This window comes from Taudactylus pleione, unplaced genomic scaffold (genome assembly GCF_031769625.1).
Source record: "Taudactylus pleione unplaced genomic scaffold, aTauple2 ptg000370l, whole genome shotgun sequence".
Lineage (NCBI taxonomy): Eukaryota > Metazoa > Chordata > Amphibia > Anura > Myobatrachidae > Taudactylus > Taudactylus pleione.
Window position 1 is genome coordinate 3,809,206 of NW_028284771.1, and position 18,357 is coordinate 3,827,562.

General features: G+C 42.1%; 1 protein-coding gene across 1 annotated transcript in view; it reads left to right on the forward strand.

Annotated features, from left to right (window-relative positions):
* LIX1 (limb and CNS expressed 1) overlaps nt 1-18,357 on the forward strand; it is a 304,166-nt gene that overhangs the window by 119,542 nt on the left and 166,267 nt on the right. Inside the window, exon 3 of the mRNA XM_088444625.1 lies at nt 7,024-7,164. Coding sequence (XP_088300751.1) covers nt 7,024-7,164 — 141 coding nt within the window. The remainder of the gene's footprint in view (nt 1-7,023; nt 7,165-18,357) is intronic.

The window sequence follows — 18,357 nt, forward strand, 5'->3', positions numbered from 1 at the left end:
TAGCCGCACGTGCATCAACAAAGTAGTGCCAAGCGTGCGCCTGTGTCATAAGTAAAGGGCCGGCTGGCTTGACCGTTAAGGGTGCTGTAACCCCCGAAAGTACACTCCAGTCCAAACCAAAAAAAAAATTATTTTCTGTGTTTGTGAATTGTGTGCGCAGTAGCCGCACGTGCATCAACAAAGTAGTGCCAAGCGTGCGCCTGTGTCATAAGTAAAGGGCCGGCTGGCTTGACCGTTAAGGGTGCTGTAACCCCCGAAAGTACACTCCAGTCCAAACCAAAAAAAAAATTATTTTCTGTGTTTGTGAATTGTGTGCGCAGTAGCCGCACGTGCATCAACAAAGTAGTGCCAAGCGTGCGCCTGTGTCATAAGTAAAGGGCCGGCTGGCTTGACCGTTAAGGGTGCTGTAACCCCCGAAAGTACACTCCAGTCCAAACCAAAAAAAATATTATTTTCTGTGTTTGTGAATTGTGTGCGCAGTAGTCGCACGTGCATCAACAAAGTAGTGCCAAGCGTGCGCCTGTGTCATAAGTAAAGGGCCGGCTGGCTTGACCGTTAAGGGTGCTGTAACCCCCGAAAGTACACTCCAGTCCAAACCAAAAAAAAAATTATTTTCTGTGTTTGTGAATTGTGTGCGCAGTAGCCGCACGTGCATCAACAAAGTAGTGCCAAGCGTGCGCCTGTGTCATAAGTAAAGGGCCGGCTGGCTTGACCGTTAAGGGTGCTGTAACCCCCGAAAGTACACTCCAGTCCAAACCAAAAAAAATATTATTTTCTGTGTTTGTGAATTGTGTGCGCAGTAGTCGCACGTGCATCAACAAAGTAGTGCCAAGCGTGCGCCTGTGTCATAAGTAAAGGGCCGGCTGGCTTGACCGTTAAAGGGTGCTGTAACCCCCAAGTACACTCCAGTCCAAACCAAAAAAAAAATTATTTTCTGTGTTTGTGAATTGTGTGCGCAGTAGCCGCACGTGCATCAACAAAGTAGTGCCAAGCGTGCGCCTGTGTCATAAGTAAAGGGCCGGCTGGCTTGACCGTTAAGGGTGCTGTAACCCCCGAAAGTACACTCCAGTCCAAACCAAAAAAAAATTTATTTTCTGTGTTTGTGAATTGTGTGCGCAGTAGCCGCACGTGCATCAACAAAGTAGTGCCAAGCGTGCGCCTGTGTCATAAGTAAAGGGCCGGCTGGCTTGACCGTTAAAGGGTGCTGTAACCCCCGAAAGTACACTCCAGTCCTAACCAAAAAAAAATTATTTTCTGTGTTTGTGAATTGTGTGCGCAGTAGCCGCACGTGCATCAACAAAGTAGTGCCAAGAGTGCGCCTGTGTCATAAGTAAAGGGCCGGCTGGCTTGACCGTTAAGGGTGCTGTAACCCCCGAAAGTACACTCCAGTCCAAACCAAAAAAAAAATTATTTTCTGTGTTTGTGAATTGTGTGCGCAGTAGCCGCACGTGCATCAACAAAGTAGTGCCAAGCGTGCGCCTGTGTCATAAGTAAAGGGCCGGCTGGCTTGACCGTTAAAGGGTGCTGTAACCCCCGAAAGTACACTCCAGTCCTAACCAAAAAAAAATTATTTTCTGTGTTTGTGAATTGTGTGCGCAGTAGCCGCACGTGCATCAACAAAGTAGTGCCAAGAGTGCGCCTGTGTCATAAGTAAAGGGCCGGCTGGCTTGACCGTTAAGGGTGCTGTAACCCCCGAAAGTACACTCCAGTCCAAACCAAAAAAAAAATTATTTTCTGTGTTTGTGAATTGTGTGCGCAGTAGCCGCACGTGCATCAACAAAGTAGTGCCAAGCGTGCGCCTGTGTCATAAGTAAAGGGCCGGCTGGCTTGACCGTTAAGGGTGCTGTAACCCCCGAAAGTACACTCCAGTCCAAACCAAAAAAAAATTATTTTCTGTGTTTGTGAATTGTGTGCGCAGTAGCCGCACGTGCATCAACAAAGTAGTGCCAAGCGTGCGCCTGTGTCATAAGTAAAGGGCCGGCTGGCTTGACCGTTAAGGGTGCTGTAACCCCCGAAAGTACACTCCAGTCCAAACCAAAAAAAATATTATTTTCTGTGTTTGTGAATTGTGTGCGCAGTAGTCGCACGTGCATCAACAAAGTAGTGCCAAGCGTGCGCCTGTGTCATAAGTAAAGGGCCGGCTGGCTTGACCGTTAAAGGGTGCTGTAACCCCCAAGTACACTCCAGTCCAAACCAAAAAAAAAATTATTTTCTGTGTTTGTGAATTGTGTGCGCAGTAGCCGCACGTGCATCAACAAAGTAGTGCCAAGCGTGCGCCTGTGTCATAAGTAAAGGGCCGGCTGGCTTGACCGTTAAGGGTGCTGTAACCCCCGAAAGTACACTCCAGTCCAAACCAAAAAAAAAATTATTTTCTGTGTTTGTGAATTGTGTGCGCAGTAGCCGCACGTGCATCAACAAAGTAGTGCCAAGCGTGCGCCTGTGTCATAAGTAAAGGGCCGGCTGGCTTGACCGTTAAAGGGTGCTGTAACCCCCGAAAGTACACTCCAGTCCTAACCAAAAAAAAATTATTTTCTGTGTTTGTGAATTGTGTGCGCAGTAGCCGCACGTGCATCAACAAAGTAGTGCCAAGAGTGCGCCTGTGTCATAAGTAAAGGGCCGGCTGGCTTGACCGTTAAGGGTGCTGTAACCCCCGAAAGTACACTCCAGTCCAAACCAAAAAAAAAATTATTTTCTGTGTTTGTGAATTGTGTGCGCAGTAGCCACACGTGCATCAACAAAGTAGTGCCAAGCGTGCGCCTGTGTCATAAGTAAAGGGCCGGCTGGCTTGACCGTTAAGGGTGCTGTAACCCCCGAAAGTACACTCCAGTCCAAACCAAAAAAAAAATTATTTTCTGTGTTTGTGAATTGTGTGCGCAGTAGCCACACGTGCATCAACAAAGTAGTGCCAAGCGTGCGCCTGTGTCATAAGTAAAGGGCCGGCTGGCTTGACCGTTAAGGGTGCTGTAACCCCCGAAAGTACACTCCAGTCCAAACCAAAAAAAAATTATTTTCTGTGTTTGTGAATTGTGTGCGCAGTAGCCGCACGTGCATCAACAAAGTAGTGCCAAGAGTGCGCCTGTGTCATAAGTAAAGGGCCGGCTGGCTTGACCGTTAAAGGGTGCTGTAACCCACAAAGTACACTCCAGTCCAAACCAAAAAAAAAATTATTTTCTGTGTTTAGCCGCACGTATATATCAAATCGATATAACATAAATGGAGGACCAAACTTTCTCCGATAAAAATAAAATAGAGAAAGATCAAGAACCACTTCCTCCTAGTGCTGAAGCTGCTGCCACTAGTCATGACATAGACGATAACATGCCATCAACGTCGTCTGCCAAGGCCGATGCCCAATGTCATAGTAGAGGGCACATACAATCCCAAATGGCAAAGTTCAGGAAAATGACCTTGAAAAAGACATTTAAATCAGCTGAAGAGAAACGTAAACTTGCCAATATGCCATTTACGACACGGAGTGGCAAGGAACGGCTAAGGTCGATCCCTAGTATGTTCATGACTAGTGGTTCAGCTTCACATGACGATGGAAGCCCTCCTCCCACTAAAAAAATCAAAAGAGTTAAGCTGGCAAAAGCACAGCGAAGAACTGTGCTTTCTAAGAAGATATCACAAATCCCCAAGGAGAGTCCAAGTGTGGTGGTGGTTGCGATGCCTGACCTTCCCAGCACTGGACGGGAAGAGGTGGCTCTTTCCACCATTTGCATGCCCCCTGCAAGTGCTGAAAGGAGCACCCACAGTCCACTTGCTGATATGCAAATTGAAGATGTCACTGTTGAAGTACAACAGGATGAGGATACTGGTGTAGCTGGCGCTGAGGAGGAAGTTGGCGAGGAGGATTCTGATGGTGATGTGGTTTGTTTAAATCAGGCTCCGGGGGAGACAGTTGTTGTCCGTGGGATGAAAAAGCCCATCACGGTCATGCCTGGGCAGAAGACCAAACATTCCACCTCTTTGGTCTGGCAATATTTCTATCCAAATCCGGACAACAACTGTCTTGCCATATGTACCATATGTAAAGGTGAAATAAGTAGGGGTAGGGACGTCAACCACCTAGGAACATCCTCCCTTATACGGCACCTGCAGCGCGTTCATAAAAAGTTACTGTCAAGTTCAGAAACTTTGGCTAAGACCGTAAGCAGTCCAGGGACACCTAAATCCCGTTGTCCTGTTGTATCCAAGCGCCTGCAAACCACACCGTCAACTCCCTCCTCGTCAATTTCCTCCTTAGTCAGGATCGGAAGTAGTCCTGCAGGCCATGTCACTGGCATGACTGACTCTCCTATCCGGGATTCCTCTGGAGGATCCTGCATTGCTACGCCTACTGCTGCCGCTGCTGCTGTTGCTGCTGCTGGGAGTCGTTCATCATCCCAGAGAGGAAGTAGGAACACCACTACTTTTACTAAACAATTGACCCTCCAACAGTCCTTAGCGAGGAGGATGAAGTACGACAGCAGTCATCCTGAAGCAAAACGTATAACTGAGGCCTTGACTGCTATGTTGGTGTTAGACGTGCGTCCGGTATCCGCCATTAGTGCAGTGGGATTTAGACAATTGATGGAGGTAGTGTGTCCCCGGTTCCAAATACCGTCTAGATTCCACTTCACTAGGCAGGCGATACCGAGACTGTACAGAAACGTCAGAAAAAGTGTCCTCAGTGTCCTGAAAAATGCCGTTGTACACAATGTCCACTTAACCACGGACATGTGGACAAGTGGAACAGGGCAGACTAAGGACTATATGACTGTGACAGCCCACTGGGTAGATGTATCACCTTACGCAGCAACAGCAGCAGCGTCACCAGTAGCAGCATCTCAGAAACGCCAGCTCGTTACAAGGCAGGCTACGCTGTGTATCACCGGTTTCAGTAAGAGGCACACCGCCGACAACCTCTTAGAGAAACTGAGGGAAATCATCGCCCAGTGGCTTACCCCACTTAGACTCTCCTGGGGATTTGTGATATCTGACAACGCCACCAATATTGTGCGGGCATTACATCTGGGCAAATTCCAGCACGTCCCATGTTTTGCTCACACAATAAACTTGGTGGTGCAGAATTTTCTGAAAAGCGACAGGGGCGTGCAGGAGACGCTTTGGGTGGCCCGAAAAATTTCTGGCCACTTTCGCCATTCAGCGACTGCGTGCCGAAGACTGGAGCGCCAGCAAACACTCTTGAACCTGCCCCGCCATCACCTGAAGCAAGAGGTTGTGACACGGTGGAACTCAACCCTCTATATGCTTCAGAGGATGGAGGAGCAGCAAAAGGCCATACAAGCCTATACATCCACCTATGACATAGGCAAAGGAGGGGGTATGCACCTGACTCAAGCGCAGTGGAGAATGATTTCCGTGTTGTGCAAGGTTCTCCAGCCCTTCGAACTTGCCACACGTGAAGTCAGTTCAGACACTGCCAGCTTGAGTCAGGTCATTCCCCTCATCAGGCTTTTGCAGAAGCAGCTGGAGAAAGTGAAGGAGGAGCTAAGACGGAGCGATTCCGCTCGGCATGTGGGACTTGTGGATGAAGCCCTTCATTCGCTTTGCCAGGATTCCAGGGTGGTCAATCTGTTGAAATCAGACCACTACATTTTGGCCACCGTGCTCGATCCTAGGTTTAAAGCCTATGTGGTGTCTCTCTTTCCGGCCGACACAAGCCTGCAGAGGTGCAAAGACCTGCTGGTGAACACACTGTCAGCTGAAGCGGAACGTGACACGTCAACGGCTCCTTCTTCATTTTCTCCCGCAACTGGGGCTGCCAGGAAAAAACTTAGGTATCCTAAGCAACCCGCTGGCGGTGATGCAGGGCAGGCAGGACCAAGTTTGGACATCTGGTCCGGACTGAAGGACCTGGCAACAATTTCTGACATGTCTACTGTCACTGCATATGATACTGTCACCATTGACAGAATGGTGGAGGATTACATCGGTGACAGCATCCAAGTAGGCATGTCAGACAGTCCATACCTGTACTGGCAGGAAAAAGAGGCAATTTGGAGGCCCCTGTACAAACTGGCTCTATTTTACCTGAGTTGCCCCCCCTCCAGTGTGTACTCCGAAAGAGTGTTTAGTGCAGCCGGGAACCTTGTCAGCGAAAGGCGTAGGAGGTTGCTTCCACAGAATGTGGAGAAGATGATGTTCATCAAAATGAATTATCAGCTCTTCCAGGGAGACCAGCCTCCAGAAGGTACAGAGGGACCTGTGGTGGTGGATTCAAGTGGGGACGAGTTAATACTTTGTGAGGATGAGGATGTACACACTGAAGAGGGTGAGGAATCGGTGGATGAGGAGGATGAGGATGACATCTTGCCTCCGTAGAGCCAGTTTGTGCAGGGACACATTAATTGCCAGCTTGTTTTGTGGGGGCCCAAACGAACCAATCATTTCAGCCACAGTTGTGTGGCAGACCCTGGCGCTGAAATGATTGATTTGTTAAAGTGTGCATGTCCTGTTTATACAACATAAGGGTGGGTGGGAGGGCCCAAGGACAATTCCATCTTGCACCTCTTTTTTTCTTTGCATTATGTACAGTTTGGGGCCTAGTTTTTCTAACTGCCATCCTGTCTGCCACTGCAGTGTCACTCCTAGATGGGTCACGTGTTTGTGCCGCCCACTCGTGTCGCTTAGCATAGTCATCCAGCTACCTCGGTGCAACCTTTTGGACATAAAAACACTATTGTGAGGTGTGAGGTGTTCAGAATAGACTGGAAATGAGTGGAAATTAAGGTTATTGAGGTTAATAATAGCATAGGAGCAGAAAAACCTACAAATTCTGTGATTTTAGCTGTTTTTATGCTTTTTTTTCAAAAAAATACAGATCCAAAACACAAAACCCAGAACCCAAAACACGGAAGGGTGGTTTTGGCAAAACCAATCCAGATCCAAAACACGAAGAAAGATCCAGATCCAAAACCAAAACACAAAACACGAAAAGTGGCCGGTGCACACCCCTAATATATATATATATATATATTGCTGTCATTTTCACCTCTGATAACTGTATTGTTCCCTCAGTGTTGCACAAGCAGAGCAGAAGCCCGAAGAGATGCAGCTAAAGTCGCTTTAATCAACTCCCTCTTCAATGAATTACCCACCCGGAGGATCACACCGGACTTCATCATGAAAAGTGTTCAAGAAGCTGTTGCCTCCACCAGTGTAAGTCTGATGTCAGCTGGTCGTTTGTTCATAAAACAATATAAAATTGCAGTAATGAAAGTAACTGCAGTAATAAAATTGCAGTAATTAAAGTGTGTAGTTATGACCATTTAAATCTTCACTCTATTGAAATACAAAGTACATTTACAAGTCTATTTACTAAGCAGTGTTAGGAGACAGAGTGAAAAGTGATAAGGTGCCAGCCAATCCGCTCCCAACTGTCATTTTTCAACACCTGTGACATGACAGTTGGGAGCTGATTGGCTGGCACCTTATCACTTTCTTATCACTTTTCACTCTGTCTCCTAACGTTGCTTAGTAAATAGACCACTTAGTTAATGTCAAAGTTTACTCAAACTCTGATGAAAGATGATATCCTCTCTATCAATCCCGACTCCCAAACTACCTGTCTCCAACTCTCCAAAATGTAAACAAAGTAAAGCACTGTCTGTAAAAGAGAGAGGCAACATACAGATATGTCCTCACACATCATTGCTGCAGTCGCGCCAAACAGCCCCTCTCGTTGATCCAGGTCCAGGGTGACTCTGCTAGCACTGTGGGCGTCTCTTTCTGCTGAAAATGCGTCTTAGTCGCAATGTGATGTAACTCGGATGCACAAGGAGACTGTGCTGATTAATTTGATATGTGACAATTGTATATGGGCCTGATACAGCTTGGATCGCAGTTGCTTATACGCATGCAATCGGCTGATTGTTGCGTTCTGCACTTGTGTATGCATTGTGCGAACCAGTCATTGCGATCGGGACTGCAATGGCAGTGACCAAGCAGACCAATCGCACAGTGATTGAGAGGAAGTGCCGTTTGTGGGTGGTGACGGGAGGGCGGTCGGCCAAATGTAGCCGTGCCAGTGTGTTTCAACACCGTTGCATGAGCGTGCATAAATTATCCACTGCGATACCATACGCAGACTGAGGCCTCATAGCATGCGCTGAAGTCAGCAATTCCTGAGTGAGTTTTCAAACAATGGACCATGAAACCTGCGCTCCTTCCGTCACAAGAGTCCGAACTCAGGTTCACCACACCATATGATATCCAATACAAAAAATGAGTAAGGCCACCAAGCGCTGGATTCTATTTATGTACTCAAGAAAAGAAAAAAGTTCTTGGTTGATAAATGCTGATTAAAAAAATGCTTCAAAGTCTTTTAGACCTCTAATATGGTTCTCACCTTAAATAGGTGAAAGACGTCCCTTGAAAGTTATCTTTATCGACATATCCTCAATCCTGATTTTATAATAATGGATGGCAGATCCCAATATTCACATGCATAAAAAAGGGAAATCTCTCATAGTGTTTAAAAGTTTAAACAAACAATATTTATTAACATTTAACATGAATACACAAGACAAGATTGCTTCGTACCATATAAAGCCTTCCGAGAAAGGCACACATGTAAAGAGTTTGTGGTGACTGAAAAGCACCCGGGTTTACCACTCATCTCCTCTACGTGAACCTTCACAGGAACTTCTATGGTCTCAAACTGAGCGCACACTTCCTCCACCAACGCGTTTCGGACCCAAGTCCTTTGTCAAGGTGTGTAGGAAGTGTGTGCTGGTAGCCATATTTAAACCTCTGCGAGTTCATGTGACTATCCAATTAGATCAACTCGTTTATTGTTCTCAAGTCCTAAATAATACCCAAAATCACAATCTAACATAAATATTCCAGTTTGTCCTTAATCCCTGTATCTCTCCTCTATTATTCCCGTATTTCATACTTATTTAAAATATTGTATATCCTTAATAGGTCCCTTAATAGAAAACATATGTGTACCTAAAAAAACCCGGACAAATGAGCCGGTAATCATACAAAAACATCTATATTAAACTGCAAGTTATACTTCTAATCCATAACGGGGTTTGTGCTCAACAATAGCTGCGTCTTCATCTCTTAATCCAAGACGAGGTTTGAAACGCTGAAATTATATTCATCCTTTCCGGCTACCTGACAACCGGAAGTTGAGAAGTGCGTCATCTCCTCCTTATTCAGAACGAGGCTTGAAACGCTACAACGGTGTATGGAAGTTCCGGTCCGGATGTTTTACCAGGAACTTCCCGAGCGGTCAATAGAACAGCTTTGATTTGTTCAGTCTGAACCACAGAAACCCCGGAAGTCCGCCATCTTTAATTCGGGAATTTCTTCCATCTATTTGTGGTTTTCGTTTTAACCCCATCCGAGATGCATAAAAAATAAATAAATCAATATATAAAAAATTAGTAACAAATATATTGTAAAACCATTGGTATTGTTATTTGTTACTAATTTTTTATATATTGATTTATTTATTTTTTCTGCATCTCGGATGGGGTTAAAACGAAAACCATAATACATATATATGGAAGAAATTCCCGAATTAAAGATGGCGGACTTCCGGGGTTTCTGCGGTTCAGACTGAACAAATCAACGATGTTCTATTGACCGCTCGGGAAGTTCCTGGTAAAACATCCGGACCGGAACTTCCATAAACCATTGTAGCGTTTCAAGCCTCGTTCTGAATAAGGAGGAGATGACGCACTTCTCAACTTCCAGTTGTCAGGTAGCCGGAAAGGATGAATATAATTTCAGCGTTTCAAACCTCGTCTTGGATTAAGAGATGAAGACGCAGCTATTGTTGAGCACAAACCCCGTTATGGATTAGAAGTATAACTTGCAGTTTAATATAGATGTTTTTGTATGATTACCGGCTCATTTGTCCGGGTTTTTTTTAGGTACACATATGTTTTCTATTAAGGGACCTATTAAGGAATACAATATTTTAAATAAGTATGAAATACGGGAATAATAGAGGAGAGATACAGGGATGAAGGACAAACTGGAATATTTATGTTAGATTGTGATTTTGGGTATTATTAAGGACTTGAGAATAATAAACGAGTTGATCTAATTGGATAGTCACATGATCTCGCAGGGGTTTAAATATGGCTACCAGCACACTCTTCCTACACACCTTGACAAAGGACTTGGGTCTGAAACGCGTTGGTGGAGGAAGTGTGCACTCAGTTTGAGACCATAGAAGTTCCTGTGAAGGTTCACGTGGAGGAGATGAGTGGTAAACCCGGGTGCTTTTCAGTCACCACAAACTCTTTACATGTGTGCCTTTCTCGGAAGGCTTTATATGGTACGAAGCAATCTTGTCTTGTGTATTCATGTTAAATGTTAATAAATATTGTTTGTTTAAACTTTTAAAGACTATGAGAGATTTCCCTTTTTTATGCATGTGAATATTGGGATCTGCCATCCATTATTATAAAATCAGGATTGAGGATATATGTCGATAAAGATAACTTCCAAGGGACGTCTTTCACCTATTTAAGGTGAGAATCATATTAGAGGTCTAAAAGACTTTGAAGCATTTTTTTAATAAGCATTTATCAACCAAGAACTTTTTTCTTTTCTTGAGTACATAAATAGAATCCAGCGCTTGGTGGCCTTACTCATTTTTTGTATTGAATTCCTGAGTGAGGTCTGACCTGCCTTAACTGTGCGTATGGGTCTGATGGTACTCGATTGTACCAATGTTATTGCAGTCTTGCTAACCATTACGAATGTGCGTGTAGGTAAAGTGGGCGTCCTTATGTAGTGGTGGTGCGGAGTCATTGCTATCGCTATGGATTAGCATACTATCACAGTTGCACTGTGTGCGTACGCTATATTGCGATCCATAGTGAATCAGGCCCTATGATAATGATACTGTGAATGCTACTGTTATAAGAAAGCTCCAATATCCTTAAATATGATGTAGAGTTCTAGACTGTATCTAACCCACTATGGTGCTAATAATTTGTGGGAAATATATAATGTGAGGTATGCCACTCTAGGGTGTGGGGTTGCGCTCTGACATAGGCACGCCTTGGTGTGCATTGTGACGCACGAGGCCGAAGGCATGTGACCGCCCAACCAAGAGTGGTATATCTATCTTATAAAATGGCCTCTGTTGTGACAAAATAGTTGATAATGTAGGGTGAAACAGATACAGAATTAGAGTTAAAACAGTACAGATTAGGCTATTAAATTTGAATTATATTTAATGAATAAACATTGAACTAGAGAACAGTGTAAGTGAATAAAACAGATGAATGTTCAGAATAGGCTATTGAAGTGACAGTTATCATTAATGTCAACTGTTTAAAGAGTTGTTCATTTTGGAAAGAAAACATGTTGAACAGTGAATTGTACCGGCAGAAAGTGCTTAATGCTTCTTCAGGGTGAAGGCTGGCATATCTACTCACTGTTTGCTGTGCAAGATTCTTAAGTGGCTGCTCAGGAAAATTCTGTTCAAGTTCTTTGAATAGATCACCATTGTACCAGTCCTCCTTGGTGAGGATTGATGTTAGGACCTTTGAGTTACAGTATGTACTAGTAAATATGAAATTTCTTTACATTTTTCTGTCAGAAATGTGTATTTCTGTTAGTGAGGCAGTGGTGTGATGCTTTTCTGTGAGAGATGTTCTTGTTTACACTTGTGGAGTGATACAGCTGTGGCTTTCTGATAAGATTTTGCTGATTTTGGGAAGCAGATCAGGTGTGTGGTTTTTGGTAAATACTGCATGGTCATGTGATAAAGTGCGTCCAAACATGTTGGTGAGATTACTCTCAGTATACCACGACCGTACATAAATAAATATATATTTATATAGATATATACATATATAGGCACCCATATACAGTATATGGGGTGCCTAATAATAAAAAAAAAATATATATATATATATATATTATACACACAGTCAGGTGCATAAATATTGGGACATTGACAGAATTTTCAAAATTTGGCCTCTATTCACCACCACAATGGCTTTGAAATGGAACAAACAAGATGTGCTTTAACTGCAGACTTTCAGATTTAATTTAAGGGTAATTACATCCAAATCAGGTGAACGGTGTAGGAATTACAATGGTTTCTATATGTGCCTCCCACTTTTTAAGGGGCCAAAAGTAATGGGACAAACTAAACAATCCTAAATCTAACTTTCACTTTTTAATACTTTGTTGCAAATCCTTTGCAGGCAATTACAGCCTGAAGTCTGGAACGCATAGACATCACCAGACGCTGGGTTTCATCCCTGGTGATGCTCTGCCAGGCCTCTACTGCAAATGTCTTCAGTTCCTGCTTGTTCTTGTGGCATTTTCCCTTCAGTTTTGTCTTTATCAAGTGAAATGCATGCTCAATCGGATTCAGGTCAGGGGTTTGACTTGGCCATTGCATAACATTACACTTTTTAGCCTTAAAAAACTCTTTGGTTGCTTTTGCAGTATGCTTCGGGTCATTGTCCATCTGCATTGTGAAGCGCCATCCAATGAGTTCTGAAGCATTTGACTGAATATGAGCATATAATATTGCCCGAAACACTTCAGAATTCATTCTGCTGCTTTAGTCAGCAGTCACATCATCAATAAATACAAGGGAACCAGTTCCATTGGCAGCCATACATGCCCACGCCATGACACTACCACCACCATGCTTCACTGATGAGGTGGTATGTTTTGGATCATGAGCAGTTCCTTTCCTTCTCCATACTCTTCTCTTCCCATCACTCTGGTACAAGTTGATCTTTGTCTCATCTGTCCATAGGATGCTGTTCCAGAACTGTAATGGCTTTTTCAGATGTTGTTTGGCAAACTCTAATCTGGTCTTCCTGTTTTTGTGGCTCACCAATGGTTTACATCTTGTGGTGAACCCTCTATATTCACTCTTGTGAAGTCTCCTCTTGATTGTTGACTTTGACACATATACACCTACCTCCTGGAGAGTATTCTTGATTTGGTCAACTGTTGTGAAGGGGTTTTTCTTCACCAGGGAAATAATTCTTCTGTCATTCAGCACAGTTGTTTTCTGTGGTCTTCCGGGTCTTTTGGTGTTGCTGAGCTCTTCGGTGCGTTTTCTTTTTAAGAATGTTCCAAACAGTTGATTTGGCCACACCTAATGTTTTTGCTATCTCTCTGATGGGTTTGTTTTGATTTTTCAGCCTAATGATGGCTTGCTTCACTGATAGTGACAGCTCTTTGGATCTCATATTGAGAGTCAACAGCAACTGATTCCAAATGCAAATGTCACACCTAGAATCAACTCCAGACCTTTTACCTGCTTAATTGATAATGAAATAACGAGGGAATAGCCCACACCTGTCCATGAAATAGCTTTTGAGTTGATAGTCCCATTACTTTTGGCCCCTTAAAAAGTGGGAGGCACATATAGAAACCGTTGTAATTCCTACACCGTTCACCTGATTTGGATGTAATTACCCTCAAATTAAATCTGAAAGTCTGCAGTTAAAGCACATCTTGTTTGTTTCATTTCAAAGCCATTGTGGTGGTGAATAGAGGCCAAAATATGAAAATTCTGTCAATGTCCCAATATTTCTGCACCTGACTGTATGTATATATCTATATCTCTATCTCTATAGGGACGTGCAGGCCCGGATAGGTTAGAAATTTCCCGCCAAGTTTGGATTTTTCCCGCCAAAAATCAGGTCTCAGAAAGAGGCAAAACGTCATCTTTCATGGACAAACATTATCATTCCTGGACAAAAGTCTATGGAAGATTATGTTTGTCCATGAAAGATAACGTTTTGCCTCTTTCTGAGACCCGACTTTTGACGGGAAAAATTCGAACCTATCCGAGCCTGCACATCCCTTATAAATATATATATATATTAGTGTGATGTGGTTTGAGGAAATTGACAAAGAGTTCAAGGTGGCTTCCAAATTCCCCAGATCCCAATCCGATGGAGCATCTGTGGGATGTGCTGGAAAAAAACAATTCCAAGCTATAGAGGCCCCACCTCTCAACTTACAGGACCTAAAGGATCTTCTGCTAATGTCTTGAGTCCATGCCTCGATCGTTCAAACTCTCTTAGCTATCCCGGTTTCTCCATGAAATATTCAACAAGATAATTGTGTACTTACAAATGCAGAAATTGTGGAAAAAAACTCCATAAATACCAGACTGTAACATCTAAAAAAAATTATGTAACCATTAATTTTCTTCGTAGCTAGTATGTGGCAATTCTATAATAATGTTGATATTGGAGTAGTAAAAATTACTTAAAGTTTAATTAGTTGAAATCAGTCTATAAAAAGTTACACAATTTTATTCTCATATCAACAACAGTACGGTTGAAATTTATGCAAATTAGATACATGGGTTATATTAACACATAATGAATATAATTGACAGAAATTTTAAGTTTACAAAAATATGAACTATGCCAAAAACAATACCCCATAATTAAATGTAATTCACAGTTGAAAATGTTAAGAAAATATTGTACTGACAAAGAAGAAAATGTGAAGTCTTTTGTATTTACCTATATTTTGTCCGATGATTTATGTTTAAAATATATAGTAAACTCTTTGAAAACCATTTTTTTTCAATACAAAAACTATATTGTGTATATAACTAATCTACATTTTTTTTTTTAGTTTACTAAATTCTAAATCCATGACGATTGTTATTCTTTTGTTTTCTTGATTTTATCAAACACTAAACTTAACATTAATGAGACATATACTTAATTTTGCAAAATATATTTTTAATAAAAAATTACATAATTTTTACTACATTTTTGCTCACTAAGTTAATTTTGGGATAAATCGGAGGAAGATAAATTTTGCGTTGGTGTACTTTTTTACTCCATATATGACTTTTTTTCTTTGTCCTTATATTAATGTATGAAGAGTGAGCATTAAGTTAGTACCACTTAAAAGTAAAAATTATATAATGATTAATAATTTGATTAATGAAAAACTGTTATGTATTAAACTAGAATATTATTTGTGAATGTATTACTCGTTTGCCAATTTCTTAGGTGTTCGTCCACCTGTATTTAAATGGCTGTCATGAGATGCCAGATAATGGCAACCTGATCTATGCAGTACATGAACAATGACAATGATAGGCAAATACTGCATATGGTTATACTCATGTGCACATTACCCATTTTATGTTAAGCTGCCTTCCTGGATGCTATCTATTCTGTTCTTAGTACACATACCATTTTTAACTTTAATTGTACTCTGCCTGCCCTTACCTTTGCCCTATTCCTGATATTGCCTGTACCATCTGATTTTCTTCTGCCACTGCTGGACTGCTTTCTGAATTCAGTTTTTATGTAACTTTGTTTTATTTGTGGTTCTCTAACTTCTTTATACCTGGGTTATAAACACAAATAATTCCTTACAGAAGTCCTGGGTACAATAGAGTAATAGTGAAAATATGTGCTGTAAAGAATAAGAGGCTGCTAGACGTGAATAGCACGAGTGGCCTGGATTAATGGCGTAATGAAAGGCTTTGAGGGCTTGATATTAAATTATTAACTGGTTCAGTCTGAAGACTAAAGGGGATGACTATTAGAACATCTGTTTTCCCAAGGAAACACTACAAAAAAAATCATTTTTTAAAGAAATAAAATAGAATTCTTTTTACATAAGATTTTGCACTAAACTTGTACAATTGTCCTATCATAGAGATTTTAAAGAACTAATATATATCTATATAAATCTCTATATATAATGTATTGTGTGTGTATATGTATATATTAGCACCCTAAGGATTTAATTATGATTTGTACATGTATTTACTAACCCAACAAATTGTATTTCTTTTTATATCTGCTGATAGTTCTAGAGTTGAGACAGCTCATACCAATTGGGTATATGTTAAACAATATTGGTTTTGTTCTGCTGTAGCTTGCATGAAAAACAAACATCACATATATGCATTCTTGTGGTTGCTAAGAACTTCTAATTTGGTCATCAGAGAACTGTGAAAATACATTCAGAGATCTTTCCAAGCTTCCCATGCTTGCCAGGACTAACAGCCTCAAGTAACATTATTTGATGTGTTCAGTTGTAGAGGTATATGACATTTAGCAGTTTATTTCTAGGGGTACAGGACAATTTTTGGCTTAAGCTGGAATATAAGTCTTTCAGATCTTGCTGGTTTCTCTCACATATTATTCATCAGAAGGCAACTTTACTCAGTGTCTTATAAACACTTATGTTTTTATACAAACTGAAGACAGAATTATGGCACTAAATAATTTAATTTCTACTCCAACACATAAATTTTTTTACTTTAACTGTACTCTGCCTGCCTAACTTTGTCTGTCAAAAGATCTTGTGAAATTTTAAGTGATTAAAGTCAGTAATTTAATTTTTTCCTGTTGAATACATAAGAATTTTGATAAAGGTACATTATGTCACTGTATGTCCCCCTGAAACATGCTTGCACATTACCCACTTAATTAATTTATCTCTCTCATTTGGCTCCATCCCATCAAGCATGGCCTGGTATCGCGCATCCTTAAGAAGACATCTCTTGACCTCTCCTCCCTCTCTGACTACCGTGCCATCTCTCTTCTCCCCTTTGCCTCCAACTTCCTTGAGTATATAGTTTGTAACTCCCTCCTCGCCTCCTACTTGTCCGAGTTCTTCTTCTCTGTATCTACAGACAATTCCAATTACCCTCCACTTCGCCTTCCCCTTCAAGTTTCTGTCCTTGGCCCCCTCTGTTCTCTCCTATGTCATTTCCTCTCTGTCAACCATCTCATCATGGATGGCACAACACTTCTGAACTGTTCATCTTGCCCTCAATCAAAGCTCTCTCTGCTCCCACCCTCTCCATTTCTGTAGACAAAGTCTGATGTTCTCCCCTTCCCCAAGTCCAATGTCTAGGTGTCGCTCCTGACTGTTTCTCCCCCGCCTTCAATCCCTTTCACAATTCTGGCGTTTCCATCTCCACTAAAACTCTTATTTATGCCCTCATCATTTCTCGCTTTGATTACTGTAATCTGCTCCTCTCTGGCCTTCCTAACTCTCGCTTCGCCTCTTTCCAGTCTCTCCTTAAATCTGCTGCCCACCTAATTTTCCTCTCACCTTTCTTCCTCTGCTGCCCCTCTCTGCCAGTGACTCCACTGACTCCTTATACAATGCAGCATTAAAATCAAACTCCTCTCTCATCTACAAAACTCTCAACCTTACTGTTTCTCCCTAAATCTGTAGCCTCATTCCCTCACACCCTTTAAGTTTCTATAGGGAACTCTCCAAAAGGGTGTGCTGATGTGCAGTTTTAGCTGGTGAAGGGCACTGTGGGAAGGCACAGTAGCAGATAGGAATATTAGCAGTGATATTCTGCAGGAGTGCTGATACCTGCTGTAGTAACTGAGGAGTGCGCACAGTAGATGGAGTGCTGTTATTCACACAGTAGAGATGGTGATATTGATGAGACCGCACAATAGGTGAGATACTGGCGCTTGCTGGATGCAGCACAGAAGCACTGGTGTTCTTTAGAGAAAGCACACAATAGAAGAGATGCAGATGCTTGCTGATTGCTGCACAGGTGTTTTCTGGAGGGAGCGCACAGCAGATCAGATGCTGGCACTTGCTGGATGTAGCTCAGCATTCGTGAATTAGAGAGAGCGCACAATTGATGAGCTGCTGTGGCTTGTTCATTAGAGAAAGCACACAATAGATGAGATACTTGGTGCTTGCACAAGTATTTTCTGAAGAGAGTATACAGCAGGTGGAATGCTAATGATTGCCGAACAATAGCACTGTAGCAAGGTATTCTTCAGTCACAAGTGCAGCTGTTCTGGCCACGTACTGCTGCACCAGAGGAGTTTAATTAGGGCACCCAGAATCCTTATTGACTGCTCAAGTTAGGTGGATGAAAATCAGCCTCTGGTTGGAGAATCTGGAGTCAGCTGACTGTAACCAATATGGCAGCGCCCATGCGGTGTTGGGTCCAGGAAAGTTCAGGAAAGTTTCTAACCTTAGAAAAGATAAGTAAAATACAAGTGTCATGGACCATTGCAGTGATCCATATAGGATACAAATATATTAATCTTTTTGCATTTAAGTTAAATATACTGTATTGAAGCTGTTAGTCATTCAGTGCTTACATTTGATTATCTGTCACTGATTGCAGAACAATCAGTATGGAGGAAGTATTATTCAATACCTTTTCATTTTCCAACAGTTTTCATAAATGTCCTTTCACAGGTTGGGTAACCAAACCAAAAATCCTAAACTGCTTTTTTGCTACTTCATGGCAGCTTCAAAGAACTGCTGAGTAGGAATACTATGCAATTATCACTTTATATTCTTTGTTCAGATAGTCAAATAGGGATGTGATTGATATACCGACGGCCGGGAAGCCATCTGTCTAAATGC